Raw genomic sequence first — 23,888 nt, 5'->3', positions numbered from 1 at the left:
TACATAAACTAAGTTGAGTGTGAACTTTGTGAGTGAGCCATTTACCCATTTCCCATTGCGCTTCTGTCCCCAGCACTTTTTGTAATGTGGTTCTGTTGTTACTGTTACAAATTAACGATTAGTCGACAATGGTATTTGTTGTCGACTAATTTAACTAATCGACATTTGTCGATTTATATCGACTAATCATTGCAGCCCTATTGGTTACCAAGCTCTTCTCTTAAAAAAAAAACCCAAGTGCTCAAAAGGCTCTTTTTGATATTAAGATCCAATACATTCATATTCATGAAGAGCTTCCTCTATTTAAAGAGCTCTGAAAGGGCATGCTGAGAGAACCTGATGTGTTGTGTTGGACCCACACCGCTAATGCAGCAAATTTCCATGCATGGGTTCTGCCTGCCACGCCCTCCTCCCCTCCCCTGTTGCCCCTTTCAGGGTTGAAGTGATTGTGTTATGGTTCTCCATTGTTTGGCTCATGTCGGGCGGCTGCGCTGCCTCACAAAGCGAGCTCTAGACCCCTGCACATTTCTCCAGTGATGTAATGTCCCATGCCCGTTCTTTCTCTCCTTCTTTCTCCTACTCTTCCACCTCTCTTTCCACAAATCCCAGGCCTCCACCCAGACCAGATCTGGTCTTGCCAGTTTTGTTGAGTTCATGTGTCTGTATAGTGTGCAGAGCTTAGGTGGATGTTAATGTGCAGACAGTCTGTCAGTTAGTTAAAGGGGGAAGTCTAGTTCAACCTTCAATTAGGTCTTGTTATTAAGATGTGTAAGATCTGGAGCAGCACAATGTGTAATTTATGATTTAATATAAATGGTGAAGCCTGGCTGATTCTGGACATTCACTACTGCTATATTATATATCTTTAATCTGTTGTTTGATCCGGGTATATTGATAGGAAGTTGATTGATAGGATCTAGTCTGTCAAATCTGAAGCTCTAGAACAAATTGTGTGCACCCGAACGAAATTAGGCCTACAGGTGGGCAATATGACTGTTTTATTATTTTAAAATATATTTTTTAGGGATACATAATATGCTTGTTTGAGTGTTTGGTACATTGTAAAAAATTAAAAGGTTGAGAAAACTCAAAATTTCAAGGCAACTTACTGCACTGCATTTTTGAGTTTGAGTTTTGAGGCCAACACAAACTTTAAAGTTTTGAAGAAAACCGCCACTGCTTATGCCAACTACAAATCTTTAGTTCAGAAAATACATTTTCATACTTATAAAAACTTCAAATCTTAAGTATCACCAATTTAAAAATTAACTTTTTTTAGTTGGCCTAATTTAAGATCAACTCAAAAAATTAAGTTGTGTCTACAACACATTTGACATTAATCAAGTTCATTGGATGGTCAAACACTATATATTCTGTTAGTTTAATTGGCTTTTTTTAGTTGGCTTGGCCTCAACTAGGGTTCAACTGCAATTTGTAAATTTTGCCTACACAGAATATTTAGTTATACCAACTTTTAACAAGAAACTTAACAAAGTTAGTTGAAGCAATTCATTTGCTATTGTTTACAGTGCAATTCCATATTTTTTTTTTTCAGCTGGCTTAAAAAAAATCACATTAACAATTTTTGTCAAGTCAAGTGTAGGTTTTTACAGTGTAGATATCATTAGTGCTTTAAAACACTGACCAATGTTTCATTACAAAGAACCTCATTACTTCTGTTTTAACAATCTAGGGTCAACAAACAAACCAGTGCAAGAAAGTTTCTCAATATTATCCCTTAATATCTTTGTGAGAGTGCAATTTAGAAATATTAAGCACTTTGTGAATCTGTAGAGGCTGCCCTTTTTGGAAGCTTGCACCTGACTTAAATTCTTGTCCTAATAAAGAAGCAAATTATTATGAAGTCACTTCATAATTATACTATTGAGTAAGTTCTAGACAGAAATAAATCCTCTAATTACATAAGAGAGGCAGGTGACTGACAGACATATCCACCATTTAGATATGGTAAAAGACAGATTAGTTTTACAACTGATGTGAGTTATTGCATAGATAGAAATAGAAATATCAAGATCATTGAATTCGAGACACTGTGTTTGTAGACCCTAGAGGATTATTATTTAGATTTATTGGTACATTTTGACTGTTAAAATGTCATGGAAATACAGTAACAAAAACACGATTGCAGAATTAGATATTTTTTTATCAGTTTTAAAAGCACAGTATCAAAAGTTGCTTGGTTAAATTGAAAAATCACAGAGAATGTCTTTATTTTTCAAATACTCCTTGTGAAGATTATTATTAATGCCACTCCTCAACAAATTACTGATAATTGTCACTGATAATACTGATAATGGTTAAAACCATTTTAGCACATGATTAACACAGAAAAAAATATCAGTGTTACCAGCTTAGTACAGAATTCCAACTTATGATGTGTCTTTTTCCATACGCTCCATTTCTAAATCACATACTGGGATGAATGCATGCTGAAACCTGCAGAAGAGATTGTTTCATTTTTATGATGAGGTCATTTAAAGGGAACCAAGTCAGCAAATATTACACGAGCAATCAGTCAGACACGGAGCCGCTGCAGACTTTATCATTAGCATTGCTTTGTAGTTTGTTCTTAACTTTCACTTGCCAGCGTCCCTTTACATGCATACAGGCACCATTAAATTCCCTGTAGATTTTGAGACTGGAGCATTTATGAAGATTGGGGGTGTTCTAAATGTCTTACAGGAGGGAAAACTACATGCAACATTTCCCTTACAATCAGAGCTATTATTAGTGGTGGTTCTGGAACATTCCTGGGTAATGATTGTAGAAAAGTACAGACAGAGGGGAAACGGAGAGAAAGGGACACAGAGAGAAAGAGAGAGAGAGAGAACTGGCTTATTGGCTGAAGTCTTAAAGTCTTGTGGCCTAATGAAAGTTAAAAAAATAAAAAAAGAGAGTAATAATATTAGAACTGTTTTAGTCTTTACTGAATGTGATCCTGAGGTTCTCTTGCTGTCCCCTCTCACTCTAGACCCTCCCACACTGCTGGTGTTTTGAGAGTATAGTCACACGCTAGCAAATCAATTACAATCATGTCATTGTTGTAGCGTGCAGGACCCAGTGAGTGTAGGACCATATGACCCACTTTCCTATTGTGAGTGTGTACTGGAATTTCATGTGTAATAGCAGAAGCTTATTTAATATGCGCTGTATTAAAAATAACGCATCACGCATCCTCAAAAAAACTAGGTCTGTCCATGTGATAGTAGTCGTTAGTATTTGGACAGGGACTGTTTTTGTATTCATGCATATTTACCCCACCTTAATGGATTTTAAGTGAATCAGTCAAGATGTGATTGGATGTGGATTTTTAGCTTGAAATCAAGGGCCTCAACAATAAGAAATGACCTAGTCCCTTAATTCTAACAGGCTTAGAAGTAATTAGACAAACTAACATAATTATAAATATAAGAATCTGTACAAGAGTATAAACAAAGTTAATCTTATTAACTTTAAATACAAATTCAGTGTAAAAAGATATTATTTTAAGTCATTTCTGAACATTTCTGTTGGTCCATTCATTATGATATGTGAAGATAATGTAAAGCATAGCTGCTTTGGTTAAACTGTATAGTTACCAAAATCAACATAAAATGATATTTTTTATTGGACAGCAACAAAATCCTTTGCAGTTAGTGCATACCTGAAAGTATGAGAGTCACCAAATGCTAAATTTCTTCCTTTTAAATGCTTCACCAGATGCTTGTTTGTTTGCTTTCTACATGTAGTTTTGTCTTACACTTCTTCTTCTTTTCCTTCTTCTCCTTCTTCTTCTTCTTCTCCTTCTCATTCTCCTTCTTCTCATTCTCCTTCTTCTCCTTCTTCTACTCCTTCTCCTTCTTTTCCTTCTCCTTCTTCTCCTTCTTCTCATTCTCCTTCTTCTCATTCTTTTCATTCTCCTTCTTCTCCTTCTACTCCTTCATCTCCTTCTTTTCCTTCTCCTTCTTCTCATTCTCCTTCTTCTCATTCTTTTCATTCTCCTTCTTCTTCTCCTTCTACTCCTTCATCTCCTTCTTCTCCTTCTCCTTCTTCTTCTTCTTCTTTTCCTTCTTCTCCTTCTTCTTCTTCTCCTTCTTTTCCTTCTCCTCCTTCTCCTCCTTCTCCTTCTTCTCCTTCTTCTTCTTCTTCTTCTTCTTCTTCTTCTCCTTCTTCTTCTTCTTCTCCTTCTTCTTTTCTTTCTTCTTCTTCTTCTTCTTCTTCTTTTCTTTCTTCTTCTTCTTCTCCTACTTCTTCTCCATCTTCTTCTCCTTCTTCTTCTCCTCCTCCTTCTCCTTCTTCTCCTTCTTCTTCTCCTCCTCCTTCTTCTTCTCCATCTTCTTCTCCTTCTTCTTCTCCTTCTTCTTCTCTTTCTTCTTCTCCTCCTCCTTCTTCTTCTTCTTCTCCTTCTTCTTCTCCTTCTCCTCCTTGTTGTTGTTGTTGTTGTTCTTCTTCTACTCCTTATCCTTTTTTTCATTTCTTTATTTCTGTATTTCTGTCTCCATACTCCCTTTAATTTTGGTCTAATATGACAGTTCCTTTGCCAGACGTTTGAAGTGAACCTGCAGTATTTTTCTTACATGAAGGCATCCCTTGATAGTGATATGCCTTTAACAGTGATACATCAACCTCCTTGAGAATGTTCTTGTCTTGATTCTGAATCATCTAATTGTGTTTTTTTATTTTGGTATTTCCGAGATCTTCAAGAATGTACCAAATGATCGCTCTGGCCATTTCCTAACTGTCTGCTAAATCTTTGAGAGATTTGTTTTGTTTCCACCTTTTTTAACCACATATTGCAAGGTTCTATAAACAACTACCAAATGCAAAATCACGATTATCGTTATTGTTTTAAATTGGTTCTGAAATACAGATGAAACAGGCCAGACCACCTGGCCATTAAATTGCTTAAAAGTTGAATGTCAGATTATTTTTGAGCCTGTGAAATGGGGAAAAAATGATCAGTGTGTATGAATACTTGTTGCCTGGACTGTTTCACATTTACTGTCATTCTGCACGATCAAAGCTGGAGTCATTGTGTATCTTGCGCTTCTTGATTTCATGCTGTCGAGCAGTTTGTTAAGACTGAGAGCTGTGTGTTTGTGTAAAAGCTTGTTCTGCCCATCAGCCACACGAAAACCCACAGCACAGCGAAATGCAAGTTCATGATTCAACACATTGTCCTAGCATCTGACGACTGTTTCACAGATGCGACCTAGATTTGTCCAGGATTGCAGCGTGCTGTTCATTAGCTGACATGTGGCCTGCACACACTGTTTCCCCCTCATAACCATGCTCTTCCTCTCCATTCACTTTTCGCTTTTCAATTAGTAAGATACAGATTATGCTACCCTTACTTCAATTGTTGCAACAATGCATAAAGTACCTATTGGTCATTGAACATATTTAAACATGTGTTACATTTCTTATATTACTGACTGTATGTCTCAAGTCTCAGTGCCCTCTCTTTTGTCTTCCACAGTTATGCTCTGGCAGATGAGGCCTACAGGTCACTTCGGGATCAGGATAAAGACCAATGCATCCTCATAACAGGAGAAAGTGGAGCAGGAAAGACTGGTAAGTGTGCTGCAGGTTCTGCTTAAGTGCCTATGCTTTATATTGATACATCACAGGCAGTGCTGAACCCCTTATTTTCAATTTCAAAACTTGTTTTTCATCAAACAAATAGGCTAATTGTAGGCATTACAATAAGTGTCTACAGAGTACACAAGCCTCCGAGCTTCTAACGTTGTGGTTCAATGGTTAGAAATGCTTTGGGTGCACTCGGGTTTAGTTTCAACCTGAAACAACCCAACAGCTTATACATTTATGTTCCAGGAAAAAAATATGGCTTACTGCAAACATTAGCCATACTTGCTTGAAGAAAAATGGCGAAAAAAGTTGAAGTTTACAGAATCATGTCTTGGACTTGATTTTGAAAGATGTCCTGGGCTGTGTCCCAAATTGTGCACTGTTTACTATATAGTGCACTCCTCTGCTGGATTTCAGTGCACTGTAATAACCCCACAAAGCACCATAATATAGAGTACTGTATTTTTCACACTATAATGTGCACTTAAAGTCATTTAATTTTCCCAAAAATAGTCAGTGCGCCTTATAATATGGTGCACCTTATGTATGTATTCTACCAGTCAGGTTGTAAGGACCAGTAAAGTCACTCCGCTAACATACAGCGTTTCAGTAAAGTTCCTCTCTTTCACCGTTCAGAGGTGAGTATTATTGGCCTGTAGCCTGTTGCTAACCCCAGCTAGCACTGCTGGAGCATTAGTCGCTAACCACACTAAGCACTAGCTCTTTTGCCGTTCAGATGTAAGTATTATCAGTCTGTAGCCTGTGTGTTTACCTTGTTAAAATAAGCTACAAGGGACAAAACACTAGCTAATATCACCCTGGCTTACGGGAACACTCAGGGTTCCTCAGTGCAGAGCTGTCGACCGGCATTTAGCGGTTAGCTGCTAATGATAATAGTGCTTTACCCAGCTATAGTGAAAATCTGAAATTCTAAGCTTACTGTAAATAAAGCGCTTTACTCACCCAAATAAAAAACAGTTTTCAGGAGAGAAATCTGTGTAGATTAACATCCAGCACTTCTTTGACTTTAAAAGAAACTGTTTTTTTTATAATTACAGTTTTGTTTACTTAACTTTGCTTAGCTTTACAACCTGCTGAATTAGAAGAAAAAAATATGTATGAAAAAAAATACCTTATATATGAAAATAGATCAGTAAATAGACGTTTATTGATAGTGCATTTTATAATCTGCTGCGCCTTATAGTGCGGAAACTAGTGAATCTGGAATACCCCTAATCCATTTGGTTATTTGACAATCTGCTGTCACATATCAATGAGGTCACATTTTTCAATTCTGTTCTTTATAAAAGTGCTTTGTAAAGTAATATAGTAAGTGCTATGAAAGTGCTTTATGTAGTAATGGACTCTTGGTGACTTATCCTCAGAGCTGTGGGCAGCTATCAGTGTGGCCCCCGGGAAGCAGTGATGGTTAAGGGCCTTGCTCAAGGGCCCAACAGTGGCAGCTTTGCAAAGCAAGGTATCAAACCCACAACCTTGTGCTCTAACCACTGAGCCACCACTGCCCACAGTTTAGATGCACTGAAATACAGTAGTTTTTTTTTAGAAATCTTTATTACGTCAGTTTCTTCTTTAAATAGGTGGCCGGGATTTTGTGGAGGTCCTCTTTGATAGGGAAGAATTAGAGATGTACATTCTTCTTTTTGCATGTCTCATCTGGAGACTTGGATGCAGATAAAGATCTACAAATGTATGCCAGGTGTAGGCTAACTTCAAACAGAAAGATTTATGAGCCCTTCCTCAACGCGAGCAATACTCACATTTGGCCTCCATCTAAACATTTCCACATGGAGGCCATCTTATTCCATAATAAGAGCCCTGGGTTATATATTTGTTTGTGTTTACCATGCAAAATCCCTTACCAGTCAGAAACTTTCCACATTTAAATTACATTTATACAAACTAATGATAATGTCCTGCTGAAATGGGAGTTCTTGCCTATTTTTAAGAGGTAGCGTGATTGTCCGACCACACTGAAATAAATGATCTCAGGCAGCATGTGATGCAGCAGTGTTGCCAGGTCTGGAGCACTGTTTTAAAAAGCGTGGATGCGGTGGTGCTGGGGTGAACAGGGAAGCAGCTCTCTGGCCAGACCTACTGGCTAATTCTCACAAAGCTCTGGTTGTCTGACCAGTAGGAACCTGAAGTTAGCAGTGGCAGTCCTTATTGTAGTGATTCTAAACTGAAAGCAGAAGCATTTCTGAGTGGAAAAGGGATAAAATATTGTGTTTAATGGTACCAGTGTGCTGAAACGACCATCCTTGCTAAGCCTAATATATTCATTCTAAGCACTGGGATGTCGGATCATTTTTTGCGGGAGTTCTTCTGGCCACGTCACGCGTCTTTACGTACTTACGTCACACATACAGCCTCTAAAAGAGGATTCGGTGTTCTGTCAAATTATCCTACCCATCGATACATGCTTTCTGAAGGTACTGCGCATGCGCTGACCTACACAATTTAATTATTTCTCGTGTTTTTTATTAATAATTCATCTGTTTTAGGGGGGTTATGTGCATTAAACAACCTGGACGCACCTGGTCATTGCACAAACATGTAAATGGAAACTTATAATTAAAATTATTATTATAAATACAATAAATACAAAAGCAGTTTGTAATGAGCTATATTTGCCATAACTTTGCCATGATACAATGATTCATGCAATCCAAATCTAATAACATACATCTACTGGAATTTCACTGGGTACTAAAATAGTGCTTCTTTTGTATTTTTACACTTAAATATACATTAGGGCAGCACGGTTTGACAATTCGACAGAACACCGGCTCAGTTTTACTGAACGCGAGCTGCTGGTGGAGCAATGGAGACTTCAGAAGGGGAAACTCAGACCTCAGTAGCTCATTCACTCATAGTAAAAACAAAGAAATGAAGGAGTGAAGTTTCTGACTGAGCGCCCTCTCTCTCTCTCTCTTTGACTGAACATAACCTGGAATCGGATTCATCTGCTCTGAAAGGAGACCTCATCACACCCACCCAGTTTAATTCCTCCGCATGCTCTGTGCAATTACCCATTCTCACCAGAGAGGGCCCTCAATCCTAAAACTTACGAACATCAGCTTTACTAATGTTTTGTATAAAGTGTAAATAAATTTTAAGGAAGGTTATGATTAATCAACTTATTATTACTTGTACTGCTAAGTACATTTATTTATTAAGCACTTTTTTTTTACATTTTAATGTGGGACTGGACAGTAAAACCATATCATATATCATATTTAATAAAAAATATAAAGCGAAATATGTCACAATATACCTTTACATAATAACGCAAAATAAGTCACAATGTACCTTTCTGGACATTTTGTTTAACCTTTATTTAAGTATAGGTTACAATTGGGAGCATGAGGATATATTTACAACATAGAGAGAGCAACAAGAAAGGTAAAAACATGTATGACAGCAAATTAGATTGGTAAAACATATATTGTGAATATATTGTTAACACCCCCAAAAGACAGATCAGCTTCAGATCAGATTCATTATAAAGAGACTATAATTAGTACTGTTTAAACCACCATTTTTCCCAGCTGGGTCTCTGTAAGTGCAGTAAAGTCTTTATTATTATCCTGTGTGATAAAAAGCACAAAACATCAAAGTGAACTTTAAATGGCATATACTAGAGTCTATTTTTTACTGTGGCCTTTTTTTTTTTTTTTCATTCTTATTCGTCAAACACGGTCTAACCACAGCAGTTAACAACCCTTTTCCTCTCATCATTAGTTTTTCTGTTACTTTGAACACTGGCATCTCTTTGTGCCAACTACTCATGGGTTTAGAAGTCAAATCCGTGAAGTCCAGCAGGCAAGGCAATGAGATAAATTGGGATTGTGGTAATCCCCTCATCGTTTGTGTGGTTTACAGAGAAAGGGTCTGATGAAAAAATGTTTGCGTGTTTGTCTAGGTCACAGAGTTGATATCAATGTAGTTGTTACTGAAAATTAAAATCTCAGGCTCACAGTTAATTTAACACTGGAGTTCTTATTCGATTAGTGTGCTCTCAGGTCTTCAGGATTTGGCCTATATAAGTATGCAGGATAAGATATATCAATTTATTTATCCCAAAGAAAACTATTTTCAAATATATATAATATAAAAATAAGAAAAAAACACACAATACACAATACAAGTGATATTCAGATATATATGAAGTACTATAGATCCAGACTTGAGTAAATGTACAAGTGACTTGAGTAGAAGTTGAAGTGTTCTTTAAGCATCATACTAAAGTATTCAACTTTTTTGTACTTAAGTATTGCAAGCAGTTTATTAAAAAATGTTCTATTCAAGTACTGAAAGTAAAAGTACAAGTATTGTGTTGTGTTGTGTTGTGTAATTATTACAGAAAGAAGTCAAAAATTTCATATTTTATTGTTTATATTATTTCAAAAGTTTAGGCTCACAATTCCTTTGGCTGTAGCAAGGATCAGAGGAACCCAGCCACACCACCCTCCCTTAATAAATACATGGACTGTAAATTAATTTGGAAAAGAGTTGCCAGTAGAGGTGAGAGTGTCCTATCAGAAGAAATATGATCATTTAAATTCAAAACAGACACACTGACTATTATGTACAGGGGACGGGTGTGTTGCTTTTTTAAACATCTTTTCAGCAGATAAGTGTCAGATAATTTTAATATATTTTAAAATATTTATATAAAAAATACCTCCTGAAGCTTCGTTATCTGGTCTAATTTAAATAGCTTAAAGTGGAAAGCTACTCAAAACTCAGTATGGATTTTCCAGAGCATCTGCTCACACTGATCAATTAAATACTTATTATTTAATATTTTTTTATCCATATTAGTATACATGAACCTCAACATGGCCGTTTATTATGGAAAACCAACCCAATATCCATGACGAATACACACACAAAATGTAGCAGAGTAAAAGTATTAAACTCATGGAAAAATGTAGTGAAGTAAAAGTGTAAGTAGGAGAAAAAAAAAGAATACTTCAGTAAAGTACAGATACAGCATTTTAGTACGTAAGTACAGTAGTGAAGTAGTTCTACTACGTTACTATACGTATTTGACGAGATTGCACATACAACAGGATCAAATCTTTTGACTTCAGGGTAAACAATATATTCTCTGCTCGAGAGAAAAACAAATTCCAAGCAGTTTGAATTGTGTGTCAAATTCGAACAACACTGCTGTGTGCTGATTAATCTGCTGATCCTGGTCCTTAAAGCCAAATGGAGCGTACTGACAAAAGACATGCAATAAAAGGACAAACCGTGTCACTGGAAAACTGCAGATGATTTAGCACTTTCTTTTTTTTCCCTGTGTTCACTGATTTTCCCCAGATTAAGCCTACTGTTAAACTGCACTGTCATCCTCTGTTTACACTACTTAGTCAAGCACAAGATCTGTGAATCTGTGATAAACTATATTTGCATCTATAGGCTATTTTAAATCCCTCAGTCAATATACAGCTTTCCCAACTTCCTTTTTAAATTTGAGTAGTGACTCACAGTCTTGACAGTCTTGAGTTTTTAAATTTGTCACTGGTTCAGAGTAGGCTGTACTAAACTTCACTGTTTACTTTAAATAATGCTGTTTTGTACATCTTGTAAGTCTTTCGTGAAGTCCTGCTGCCCCTAGTTCTTCTTAAAGCAGTTTTTTTATTTTCTTAGCCACTATCTTCACATCTTATTTAGTCTGATCTGGTTTTCCATGTAAAATGTTGATGAAATGTTGCACAGGCTAAGCTATCTAAATCAGGTTGGCTCTGATCATCATCAGAGATTTACTAAAATATTTTTTAAAAGCTTAAGAACTGCCCAATTCAGATATAAAAAAAAGTTGTTTCCAGTCCGTTTTGGATTAATCACACGAGTGGGTTGTTTAGAAAGCTGGTTTTGATCACTGACCATGTCCATGTCTCTTAATTGTCATTTGATTGTTATTACAATTATACAAACATCTCAGGATGATGTTAAAAGAGTATGAAGTGCACTTTGTGAGAGAATGGAGTTGTGGGTGTGTGTCAACATGTAGAACAGGGCAGGGTGGGGAAGCTAGACGGACAGGGCTGAGGTAAGTAAAGGGGATTTTTTTTTCGGGATGCGGCCCTGCCTCGTCTAGTCTGGAGTGACCTCTGACCTCCCTAATTTACTGCGTTCCAGAGGCCAGCAAGTTGGTGATGTCATACGTGGCAGCAGTGTGTGGGAAGGGCCAGGAGGTGAACAAAGTGAAGGAGCAGCTGCTGCAGTCCAACCCTGTGCTAGAGGGTAAGTGTTAAGTGTGGACCCTCCACACTCTCAGACACTGCCTGTTTTCTCTCAGTCTCAAGAGTTCAACATTCCAAAGCATATTGACACTAGATTTCGGCATAATAAAATATACTCAGCTGTAACATGATGACTTCCATAGTCATAGTCATTTTAATAATCTGACATCATCAAAAAAAAAAAAGATGGTGTAATAGTAAAGCAATTTAGCTGTTATAGCCGTCATAAATCAGTTTCTCTAATTTTGTTATTTTTAGGTATACATTTAGGCAAAATGAACATTGAACATTGTTTTTTTTTTTTTATTCTATAAACTACGGACAACATTTCTCCCAAATTCCATATATTTGCTGGAATAACCCTGGTTTTTAATCACAGTTTTCCTGCATCTTGGCATGTTCTCCTCCACCAGTCTTACACACTGCTTTTTTGGATAACTTTATGCCACTTCTGGTGCAAAAATTCAAGCAGTTTAGTTTGGTTTGATGGCTTATGATCATCCATCTTCCTCTTGATTATATTCCAGAGGTTTTCAATTTGGTAAAATCAGAGAAACCTATAGTTTTTAGGTGGTCTCTTATTTTTTCCACAGCTGTATATGGATACTTCTAGTGTTGAACAAAATTGTAAATGATTCTGTTACACTTCGTCATCCATCAGTTAGGGTATTTAATCTGTATATAAGATTTATATATTTGAAAAGCTGACATTCTCACATACTTAAGCTCTATACTTTATGCAAACAAATTGGGTACAAATAACAGTCAGGTAAACACTGCAATGAGGCTACACAAAGAGAAAACTGCACTCTGACTAACACTCTGATTTAGCCAACGCACATTCCTTCAGTCTTATCTTGACCATTGTTGTTACTTAAACAGAGAGTTTGCCTCTGAACAAAAAGTCATGCTAGAAGCATCCTCCAACATGAACCACAGGTATCACAACCACAGGATCTGATGTCTGGTAGAACAGACCTTTGATAACAGAGACTGAAAACAATGGTATGGTAAAAATGTACTCCAAGTACATGAAACTTGACAGAGCCAGAATTCAGTTTTAGTCAAAATAAAATTTAATTGTAAGCTCATCATAATCAATCTGTATAGTATGTAATTAGACATTGTGAGTAAACATATTTATAGTAATGGATTTTAGGAATAAATCTACACTGATGGGCGTGGTTGTCTGGAAATGAAGTGTGTTCAGGTAAATTTTTGGTGTGTTACTATTTTGGCGCTGGAAAACAGGTGCGCCACTGACTGAAATGCACCTAGACAACAGTCAAACGTCAAGCCTACACTCCTGCTTGTTAAACAAACACAAGGACTTGCTTCAGTGTACAAAAATGACTTTTAAACAAAATAAAGGATAAAATAACATTTCTGTTCATATAAATGAGCTGCTGGCGCAGATCAGTTTCCTCTGCTGAGACATGGAAAGTGAGGCATTCAGGCAGCTGGAGTTTTTAACATGGGGTCACACACAGGAAATGCCCGTGAGTGATGAGGTGGATAGAAGTGCCCAGTCCAGCTCCACATCTGTGAGAGTTTAGCTGCTGGCTGTAATGATCCCCGATGCCTCAGGCTCAACACATTTCCTGTCCTGTGCTCTCCCTCCTGTAGACAGGACTGAAGAGGTGGTGGGCTGCAGACCGAAAGCCACTGAACGTTTCTACTATATAACAGATTCTGATTTCTGCTGTGTTCTTAGTTGTCGCTCTAATAAATATAACTACTGACTATTAATAAACTACTTTATATACTACTTATAAAGGAGCCTTATTTTACCACTTTAATAGTTTTAAAGCAGGACTGTATGGAACACAGTGTTAAGGCTTAAAAGCTTGGCAAAGTAATCACAATATGGCGCCTCTAATATAATGGTGGCAGCAACACATGATTATATCTGTCTTTTTGGAGCCACCCGCACTAAAGCACTTATCTATGATCTGAAAGCCATAGTGATCTTTTTTCATAGCATAATTTTACAAAGCACCAGTTTTAATCATCCTAAAAGTCATGTTGAAGCAAGCGTGAAATGGTTTGGCCTGAACAAAAGCGGAGATGGATTTAGATGACCTCTGCTCCCAGGTCACAGGCTTCCACTAAGCTGCGCTTATGTTTAATAGAGTAAGATGAGGATGTAGGATGGGACTCATCTGCGAACTTTCAATTAATCCTGGAGCATTTCCATAGGTCCATTCATTATGATATTTGACACAGTGTCAGGGATCACTTAAAAATGATGAGTTTCTTAGATTTTGCCAAATTGAAAACCTGTGGAATATAATAAAGAAGAAGAACAAACCAAGCTGAACTGCTTGACTTTTTGCACCAGGAGTGGCATAAAGTTATCCAAAAGCAGTGTGTAAGACTGGTGGAGGAGAACATGCCAAGATGCATGAAAACTGTGATTAAAAAACACCTAATATTGATTCATTTTTTGTTATTTCAGACATTTCTCATTTTCTGCAAATAAATGCTCTAAATTACAATATTTTTATTTGGAATTTGGGAGAAATCCTGTCCATAGTTTAAGGAATCAAACAACAATGTACATTTTACACAAATATATACCTATAAATAGCAAAATCAGAGAAACTGATTCGGAAACTGAAGTGGTTTCTTATTTTTTTACAGAGCTATATATATATATATATATATATATATATATATATATATATATATATATATATATATATATATATATATATATATATATATATATATATATATATATGATGTACTCATATATTGAAAAATGTACAAAATGGAGATACATGCTTTTTCTTTTAACAGCAACAAAATTGATGTCTTTTTTATTACTAACCCAACCCTATTTTTTATCTGTTTTTGCAGCTTTTGGAAATGCCAAAACTGTGAGGAATGACAACTCATCTCGATTTGTGAGTACCTGTGTGTGTGAGCATGTGTGTGTGTGTGTGTTAGTTTCCTGGCAGAGTCCTTTATAGTTACTTAGATCAGACCGCCAAATGTGTTTGCATAAGATTCAGTCCACGCAGACCTTTGATCCCGAAGTGATGAACGCAGCAAAACAGTGAAGCCCCTCCCCCCTTTACCTCAGTTCTTCCTAAAGTTTCTTTTTTTGGGGCTCTTTAATACATTTCATGAGGGGAAATCCCCGGTAGGAGTCCCTAATCCTATAGACAGGACCCATCACTCTTTTTTGTGTGTGTCCTGCTACCTGTTGACCAACATCTGGACGTATTTGGCCCTGCTGTTCCTGACATGGCAACGACAGAGCAATTACAGTTGCAGCACAAAGCGGCGCTCAGATGAAAGCCTAGTTGTAACCTCCCTGGCAACTACATCCAGATGTGCGTGTGTGTACCTCTGCCAGGAGGCCTGCATTCAGGAAGCGAGTCTGCAGGCTCTCTTCTCCTGTTTCCATCTATGAGTCGCTTATGAACACAGCTTTTCACAGTGCTGCGGATTACAGAACTGTGTATGGAGGTGTAAGACCTTTTTATGTCTAGTACATATTTTTTTCTGAGGTAAAAAAGAATCAGATTTTTAATGCAATGGAACTTTTTTGCCATTTTTTGCCTTTGTGCTCTGTAAATAAAGTTAGATATTCTATAGCCTGTACAGAGTTTTCCAGCCTTTTTGTTTCTCTGCTCATTGTCTGTTTTTTGCTCTCTTTTTTTTTCACTGGAAAAAAAGTATCTGGAAAGAACTCACTGTCGTTCTGATCCTTCACCTCTGATTTGCTGTATATTTCTTTTTTTTTTTTTAACCACTCACTCAGTTTAGTCAGTGTGTATTTAGTGCGTCATATACCGTTGTGGTACTTTAAATAGGATCAGCTGTTCTGCTGCTTTCTGAACTCTCATTTGTTGGGTCTGCAACAGTGACAATGAAGCTCTGATGCTCAACAGAACTCAACAGATTGATCAGCCCGATTTTAATGCATCTATACAATGCAGAAAATCAATAATATTATTATACATTATTACAAATAAATTATATTTGGAAGATATTAATTGGATCACACAGCCAAAAAAGGTACTTAATGCAATGTGACCTATTACAAAGGCACATCGTGATTTATTTATTTATTTAACCTTTATTTAACCAGGAAGTCCCTTTTGAGATCAAAATCTTTATCTCTCTTTTTCTTAGGGAGACCTGGCCAAGACAGCACACCATTTCTAATCACAGAAAATTACAGCAAAAACAATTAAAATAAACATAAATCATCATGACAGTACAAAACACACAGAATAGCAATGTGATAGCAATGCTGAAACTAAAACTAAATTTTGTTAGGCTCTAATTTCTATCTGGAAACATATAGAAGTGTTTTTTTTTATTATACTGTATTCATTTTACAATACATCAATCATTCTAATCACTTTGTCAGTATTGACCTTTGTAATACTGATAATACCAGTGTCAAGAACATGCACGCATGCATTGCAACCAGACACAACTTTATTTATTGGAAAACAATCCTAAGCTTAAAAACTGTGAGTTTTTACATATAAATCAAGGCGTTGTGAGCTCACAAACCTTATTAATATATTGGTTGTAATAACTAAAACCTGTTATTAACCACATCCTATAAAGTCTTAACCATTTTGTGGGAATATAGCCTTCATTGTATGCATCAATGCATTTTATCCCTATGTTTTACAACACCACAATACCACGCAGGTAAAGTGTGATGTGTCAGTGTGAGAGTGGGTGGAAAGGTGTGATATAAACAGCATCAGGACTTAAAAGGTGCATATCCGTGGCCTCTAAATTCTACTCCCATTTGACTGTTGGGCTCTTAGCCAGCTGCCATTAGATAAACAAGCACTGAACCATAGTGCACATACTGACAGGGGTCAGAGTGGAGAACACTGTGCAGCTTGTTCATCCCAGAAGAGCCATTTTTGTGGAAGCATGTTACATAACTGGTCACCACATCGCTAGGAGAAATTAGATGCAAAAATGCTTCGTCCTTACATGATTTTTACAAACTACCAGGCATTTATAAAGATACAGCAGATAGATAGAGGCGCAAACCACAAATTTGTTGTATTAGTAAGTGAAATATACAAATAGAAATGTCAGAAAACAAGTTACATTTTGGATTATATTAGAAACGTTTACCCATCAAACACGGTTACATTGTGACAACATTGTGACAATCTGTTATGATGTATATATGATGTATTTTATTTTCATATATTGGACAATAGAGCATCTTTTAGAAAGTTTTACAGTTTTAGAAAGTTGTTTAAAGGTCATTGAGTGTGTTTATATGCACTTCAAATTCCGATTGTCAACCGATTTTGGCAGTTATCTGATTATTTATTAATAATTATCAGATATTTAAAATCTGAGATGGATTTTAGTCCAGTAATCATATTCCTCAAGTTAACCGGAATATTTTCAGATTTCTCAGACTGCGCATGCAAAACAGACCTGTGGCCCCAAAAATAAGCGAAATTAACCCATATGAAGTTTGGGTTTTATACTATGTTTATGTCATATCTAATTCTGTAAAATTGTTGGCTGGCTGCAAAGTAAAAATCTGATTTTTGACCGACTTATGTAAACTGTATGTTTTTTTCATGATCTGATTATACAAGTTCATGTAAACATGTTAATCAGATTACTGATAAACTCCAATGCTCCGCAGTAATCTGATTATTGAGTGCATATAAACACATTAATGGTTAATAAAACATAAACAGTGCAACCTTAAAACATCACAAAAACATTGTAAGAAGAAGAAGATGACAATGTTGTGACAACTGTGTGTGTTTGCTGGATAAAAAGATAAACAGCTCTGGAAAAAAAATTTAGAGACCACTTCAGTTTCTGAATGAGTTTCTCTGATTTTGCTTTTTATAGGTATATGTTTAAGTAAAATGAACATTGTTGTTTTATTCTATAAATTACGGACAACATTTTTCCCAAGTAACATTTAAAGCATTTATTTGCAGAAAATGAGAAATGCAGAGCTTTCAGACCTCAAATAATGCAAATAAAAACAAGTTCATATTCATAAAGTTTTAAGAGTTCAGAAATCAATATTTGGTGGAATAACCCTGGTTTTTAATCACAGTTTTTATACGTCTTGGCAGGTTCTCCTCCACCAGTCTTACACACTGCTTTTGGATAACTTTATGTCACACCTGGTGCAAATATTCAAGCAGTTCAGCTTGGTTTGATGGTTGTGATCACCCATCTTCCTCTTGATTGTATTCCAGAGGTTTTCAATTTGGTAAAATCAAAGAAACTCATCATTTTTTAGTGTTTTTTTTTTTTTTTTTAAAGAGCTGTATCTGCTAATGTGCTTATCTGCAGAAATGTATTTAGTGGGCCACTCAGGGCCCCCAAAAAAACCCACCACAAATCAGATTCCAGAGGGTCGATATGAGAAGACCCAGCTCTACTGGGTAGAACTGTAGTAGGAGTGTTCTCACGCTCACTGTGTGTTTTTAAGGAAGTGGGGGCTGATGGCTGTTTCAGATTCTTTGTTGATGTCATCGTATGACTCCCTGCTTCTCCCATTATGCCTGAAATCTAAATAATAATCTAAAGTTTTTCTGCATGTTCCATACGAGAACTACACAAGCCCTTTAGCTTCTTCCAGCCGAGTTGGCTTAGTCTATGTTTTGTTGACACCTGAAGGTTGATTTTTTTTATTATTATCATTTGTTTGCTCTGTTTTGGGTGGGGGTGTTGAAGAGCCATTCAGGAACTGCTGTCAGACCTTTTAAACCCTTTCCAACTCGCGCCATAAGGTGTCATCTCTTTTCTGGAGCTGTGAAAAAAATGTTGATCGGTTGCTTCCCGTGGCTGGGGAGAGATTTTGTTGAGTTTGGCTGCTGCTGTTGGGGCAGTAGCTTTGAAGAGTTGTAGAGGGAAAAGAAAGAGAGAGAGAAATGGCTCCCAGGACAGGGGGCTTACTGTTTCTTTGCAGTTTTGCAATTGGGTTTGAGGTTTCTCTCTCCCCCCCCCCCCCCCCCCCCCCCCCAGACAGAAAGTTTTTTTTATTTTTTTTTTCCACAGTAGTCCATTACTCCATTACAAATCTATGTATGATTGGCAGTGGACTTTATGAATAGGCCTGTGCTTGGAGAGAATGTCTGCTTTTTCATAGAAAGCTCGTATTGCTGCCAGTTCTGAAGCAGTTGCTAACCATGAGCCTTGTACTCTTGTGTTCTACCATTAAAAGCTCCTAGTAGAAGCATGTGGTTCTGCCTTTCCAGCTGAGCCAGTGTTATTAAAGGCCTTGGTGCAATCTCATCACTACAGTGGAACAGCTTGATCCCTTGATATCTTGTTTTGACTGCAAAGGAAAAAAGCTTGCAAAAAATATAATCTCCCCATTTATTTCTCACTATTTTAAGCACTATAAATGCCTGTTATCTCTTTGTTGGTTTAGTCTTCGCTAATTGTTTCTCCTCTGCCTACAGGGGAAGTACATGGACATCGAGTTTGACTTCAAAGGCGACCCGTTGGGTGGGGTCATCAGTAACTGTGAGTATAATTACAGGATCGATATTGGCTCAACCCATTTAGAAGAGCCTCATCCAGGCTCAGAGTCTTTTATAGACAAGGTCCTTTCTCCACAAGCTCCTCAGATCCAGCTGTGTGGTCACAGGGATGGCTTCAGGAAACTGTGGTGGAGCTCTGCCCCAGCACAAACCACCCTGTATGTGTGTGTCTTTCCCCTGCAGCCAAGTAGGAGAGTTAGAACAGTTGCACAACTGCAAACGGAGAGCGCTGAAATAAGCTCCAACTCAGTTTAGTCTATGTCTATGAGAGCCTTGCTTCTTTTGACATCTGTAACATACGTAATTGTGCTCTCCAGCAAATAAAAAAAATAATTTGGCTATTGTGATGATCCTGACCACTCTCAGATATTCTAGATGATGAGTTTATCGATAATTATACCACAGCTAGTTCAGTCCCTGAAATGTGATTGGCTGAGAGGCGTTCTATGAAGGCCGTTATCAGCCGGTAATGCTCTGTAACCAAATATCTCCATGTATTACTCCACCACATACAGGTAACCTAGCAATGATGCAGCAATTACAAACCAAATACAAACCAAATGCGATGTCATAAAACACCATTGGCAGCCGCTAGATCCTATAGGCACAGTGCAGAAATGCCATGTCTCTAATAGGCGGCGGTCCCACAAATAAATAAGCCCAGCGATTCGAAAATACGCATTATTACACACATTATCATTATCAGTATATATCATATATATATATAGGGTAATTTAGGCTGAATGTAAGGTGGCCGGAAATAGGGGACCATTCCGCTAAAATGGCCACAGCACAGCAGTGCCAATATTACATGTAATAGCTCTTCTTATGCAGAACGGCTATACAGAACATGGTTGTGGCTTGGTTCTAGTGGTGAGAAATGTATATAATGAAATAAAAATAAAGAAAGAATAATTGAGCGAAGTAATAAGGGTTCATTGGTTATCAAAAATGTCACAATGGCATTGAAGTACATGGTCAATAGGTAAAATGGAAGTGGAAGTTGGTATGTTTTTACAATTAAATGAATAAAAGATATCTAAAAAACATATGATTTAGCTAATAAATTAAACATACAAAAGTATAAAACAAATAAAAAAAAGTGAAAGGGTCGGAAGAAATCAGAAATATGTTATTTTAAAGAATAAAAAATAATATCTAACTGCTATCAACCTGTTTTTCTAATTTATCAGTATCAGAATAGAAAGTGTCTAATCTCTATTTTAAAGAAATTGTCTATGGGGCATCTGACAGCCATATGAGCGACAAAAAGTGGCTGCAGGAAACTGTAGTGAAGCTCTGGAACATTGCAAACCACCACTGTACATGTCCTTCTCCAACCCCTTGTGGGCTGGGACAGTCACACAAATGCAGGGTGTGCTGAAAGAGCTGTAACTCAGTTTAGTCTGTCTGCGTTAGCCTTGCCTCGTTTGACACCTACACATACCTGAACTGTCTGCCACTCTACAGTTCCCACACAGACGGTTTTGTCTGGAGTTTTTTATTTTTTGTTTTTATTGCCATTTTGGTACTAAAATACATCAGGTGTTGGTGTCGCCACCTAGCATTAATTCTCAGTTTGTCCTCTGCCCAGTAGCTGCTGCGCACACGGCGCTGTGTGTTTAGACTCTCGTGTGTTGCTATTGACAAGTTTAGCCCATTTAGCCTTTGTATAGTAAAAGGCTCGTAACCTATATTGTATTGGGGTCGAAGAGTGGTAGAGTTTTCGATTACTTAGTGTGCCATCGAGCATCCATGAGAGAGTAGCGCACTACAGAGTGAGCAAGATCAATATTGAACTGTTTGTGTTTTTCCAGAGAAAGTTCAGGGACACAGAATGGAGGAAAACTCACATTCCCTCTCATAACAGTGTTTCTCTATTTGTCCCACTCACTCTACTCTTTTTTTTTATATATATATATATATATATATAATTTTTTGTGAACATACTTAGACAAGACTACATTTAAATTAAGATGAGAGGGTTAATAATGTGTCTGAAGGTCAAATATAAATATTTGTGTCATACTAGTTATAAAGCATGTAAAGAAAAATGATACTATAATAAAATGTATTCTGAGCAATTTAAATTGGAAAGATACAGCTTAAGTCAAGTGAGAGTATGTATTGTATAAACAAGCATTTAAAATGTTAGATAAAAAGTCAAATCGTCACCATCATTGTAACATTTAGTCATATTATTTTGGGAAATTTGGACTGCACTACTATACTACTAAGAAAAATACTTTTTGTTCAGTGTGCTTTTTTCCTTTCACGCATCATGTTAAAAAAAATGGTTTAAAAATATTGGTTTATTATAAAACAAAACTGCAGACAAGGTCATCAAATCAAGTTATATGCTGTATTTTAAACATACTAATTTAAAGCCATTTGTCTCAATCTGGCACATTTTTTATTATGAAATATGATGTTGATTAAAGGAGAACTCCGGTGTAAAATGGACTTTTAGTGTAGTAAAACATAGTAAAAAAATACTTAACTTTGATGAATAACACACCTCCATTCTCCCACAGCGTTCCGAGATGCAGAATTTTTAACAGTTTGACATTTGACGTCCATACACCCATAATTTGCCCCGATAAATTGCTTTTTACACTGTTATCCAGGCTCAAGGTAGCTCCACACCTCCTTGCTAGAATCCAGAGACCCCTGACATTTAAAACAAGGCATTAATAACTTACAAAGTGCAAAAGAAGCTTATTAAAAACACTGTTTACATCCTATAATGCGAGCATCCTATGATTCTACATAGACTCCGCATAGCGTAGCAGCTGGCACCAGGAGTAATGCCGGTGGTTAGAGCTGATGCTTATATTATTATAGGATGTAAACAGTGTTTTAATGAGCTTCTTGTGCACTTTTTAAGTTATTAATGCCATGTTTCAAATGTCAGGGCTCTCCGGATTCTAACAAGAAGGTGTGGAGCTACTTTAAGCTGGATAACGATGGAAAAAGAGATTTATCAGGGCAAATTATGCCCTGTGTCACCCAGTCTGAAGAGTGTTTTGACAAACAGTTGAAATTTCTGGATCTCGAAATGCTTTAGGAGATCGGAGATGTGCTGTTCATCAAAGTACTTTTTATGATTTTTTTACTACACCAAAAGTTCTCTTTTAGTGTGTATTTTTCCTCTTACTCAAAAAACTTAAGTTAAACTAAAATGGAACTTTTTTTTCTGCCTCTTTTAAGTTCTTCATTCTTCAACTATTTCAAATAAAAGTGTTTCACAAAAGATGCCATTGTGAGCAGTACGTCTCAAAGATCTCCAGCTTTAGAGGCATGCTCTAGATTATCACGAGGCCTGCAGGGCTTCTTCCAGAGTCAGAGGCAATAAAAGCCTCTGCACTGTGTTCGTGCCCCAGAGCTGGCTCACTTCACATTAGTGCCTCTGTTATTGCTAGCCATGTTTCATTTTGTCTTTGTGGAAAACTCAGACAAGGAGGAAAAACAAGAGTAAAAACCAATGGTCGCACTGGGGGGTTTGGGGGGTGATCACCATTGACAATTCAGACTAAAGCACTTGAAGGGGAACTGTTGAATCACTTGCTTATACTTATACTTGGGGGGCTATACTTCTGAACTTTATATATATATATATATATAACTTATAAATAAAATACTGAAGCTGAGAGAAGGAGAGAGAGAGAATAAGTGATTTTTAGGTGAAGGGTGTGTAAAGTGAAAGTGCAAAATGACTTACACTGAGTTTTGCAATGCAGTTTGGCCTGTAAAAGGCTCTGTTTAACAGGCTTTTACAGTGTTAATGAGATTGGGCTTAGGCTTGAAGCACTTGAATCACTGCTGTGTTTTCTGCCATGTGTTAAAGTAGTAGTAATAAGCAATATATATATATATATATATATATATATATATATATATATATATATATATATATATTCCCCTTATCCATCAGGATCACTTAGGACTTATCTTAGCTTTAATAATAAAAAAACATGCCCCTGAAATTCAGAAAATGTAAGAGGTTGTGGGCAGGTTTATAAAGTGACAGTTAATGTTAATGGAGGTACACTTACAAAAGTCTTCTACTGTATGTTGCTGGAAGCATGAAGTTTGCGTGAGGCATTCTTCCTTTCCTTCCAGAAAGATCTTGTGTGAGACTTCCTCTTCCTGCTCAAACACAATGGACAAAGAGAGAGGCTCAATACACTAACATCACCTTGAATACTCAAATATTTGCCCTACCGTAAACAGGCAAATCCTCAGATGTCAGATGCTCTGTGCAGGGAATGGCCTTGCTGAGCTAAATATCCCAGTTGGCTAATTAGCTTATTTTGAAAAAAAGTCTATAGAGTGGATTCTTTAGTTTATTTGTCCAGTTGTTTGTCCCCAAATGAAATGTTTGGACCCAAATGAAACAACCATTAGGAACTTCAGAGCAGTGGGCCCTAATTTCAGACCTGAAATAGCCTCTGACTTGTATGTTTTTACTGTTCCCTTTTAACATGTTAGGGCATTATTG

General features: G+C 36.9%; 1 protein-coding gene across 6 annotated transcripts in view; it reads left to right on the top strand.

The window, feature by feature from the left end:
* Window positions 1–23,888, top strand: part of myo1b (myosin IB) — a 113,591-nt gene that overhangs the window by 51,471 nt on the left and 38,232 nt on the right. For all 6 annotated transcript variants that reach the window (XM_022668582.2, XM_022668580.2, XM_049484737.1 and 3 more), the window contains exons 4-7: window positions 5,480–5,574; window positions 11,761–11,865; window positions 14,727–14,773; window positions 19,307–19,370. In XM_022668582.2, the coding sequence (XP_022524303.1) occupies window positions 5,480–5,574; window positions 11,761–11,865; window positions 14,727–14,773; window positions 19,307–19,370 (311 nt within the window). The remainder of the gene's footprint in view (window positions 1–5,479; window positions 5,575–11,760; window positions 11,866–14,726; window positions 14,774–19,306; window positions 19,371–23,888) is intronic.

This window comes from Astyanax mexicanus, chromosome 11 (assembly GCF_023375975.1).
Source record: "Astyanax mexicanus isolate ESR-SI-001 chromosome 11, AstMex3_surface, whole genome shotgun sequence".
Lineage (NCBI taxonomy): Eukaryota > Metazoa > Chordata > Actinopteri > Characiformes > Acestrorhamphidae > Astyanax > Astyanax mexicanus.
Note: the sequence above shows the minus strand (reverse complement) of the source record. Positions and strands in the feature narration are given on the sequence as shown.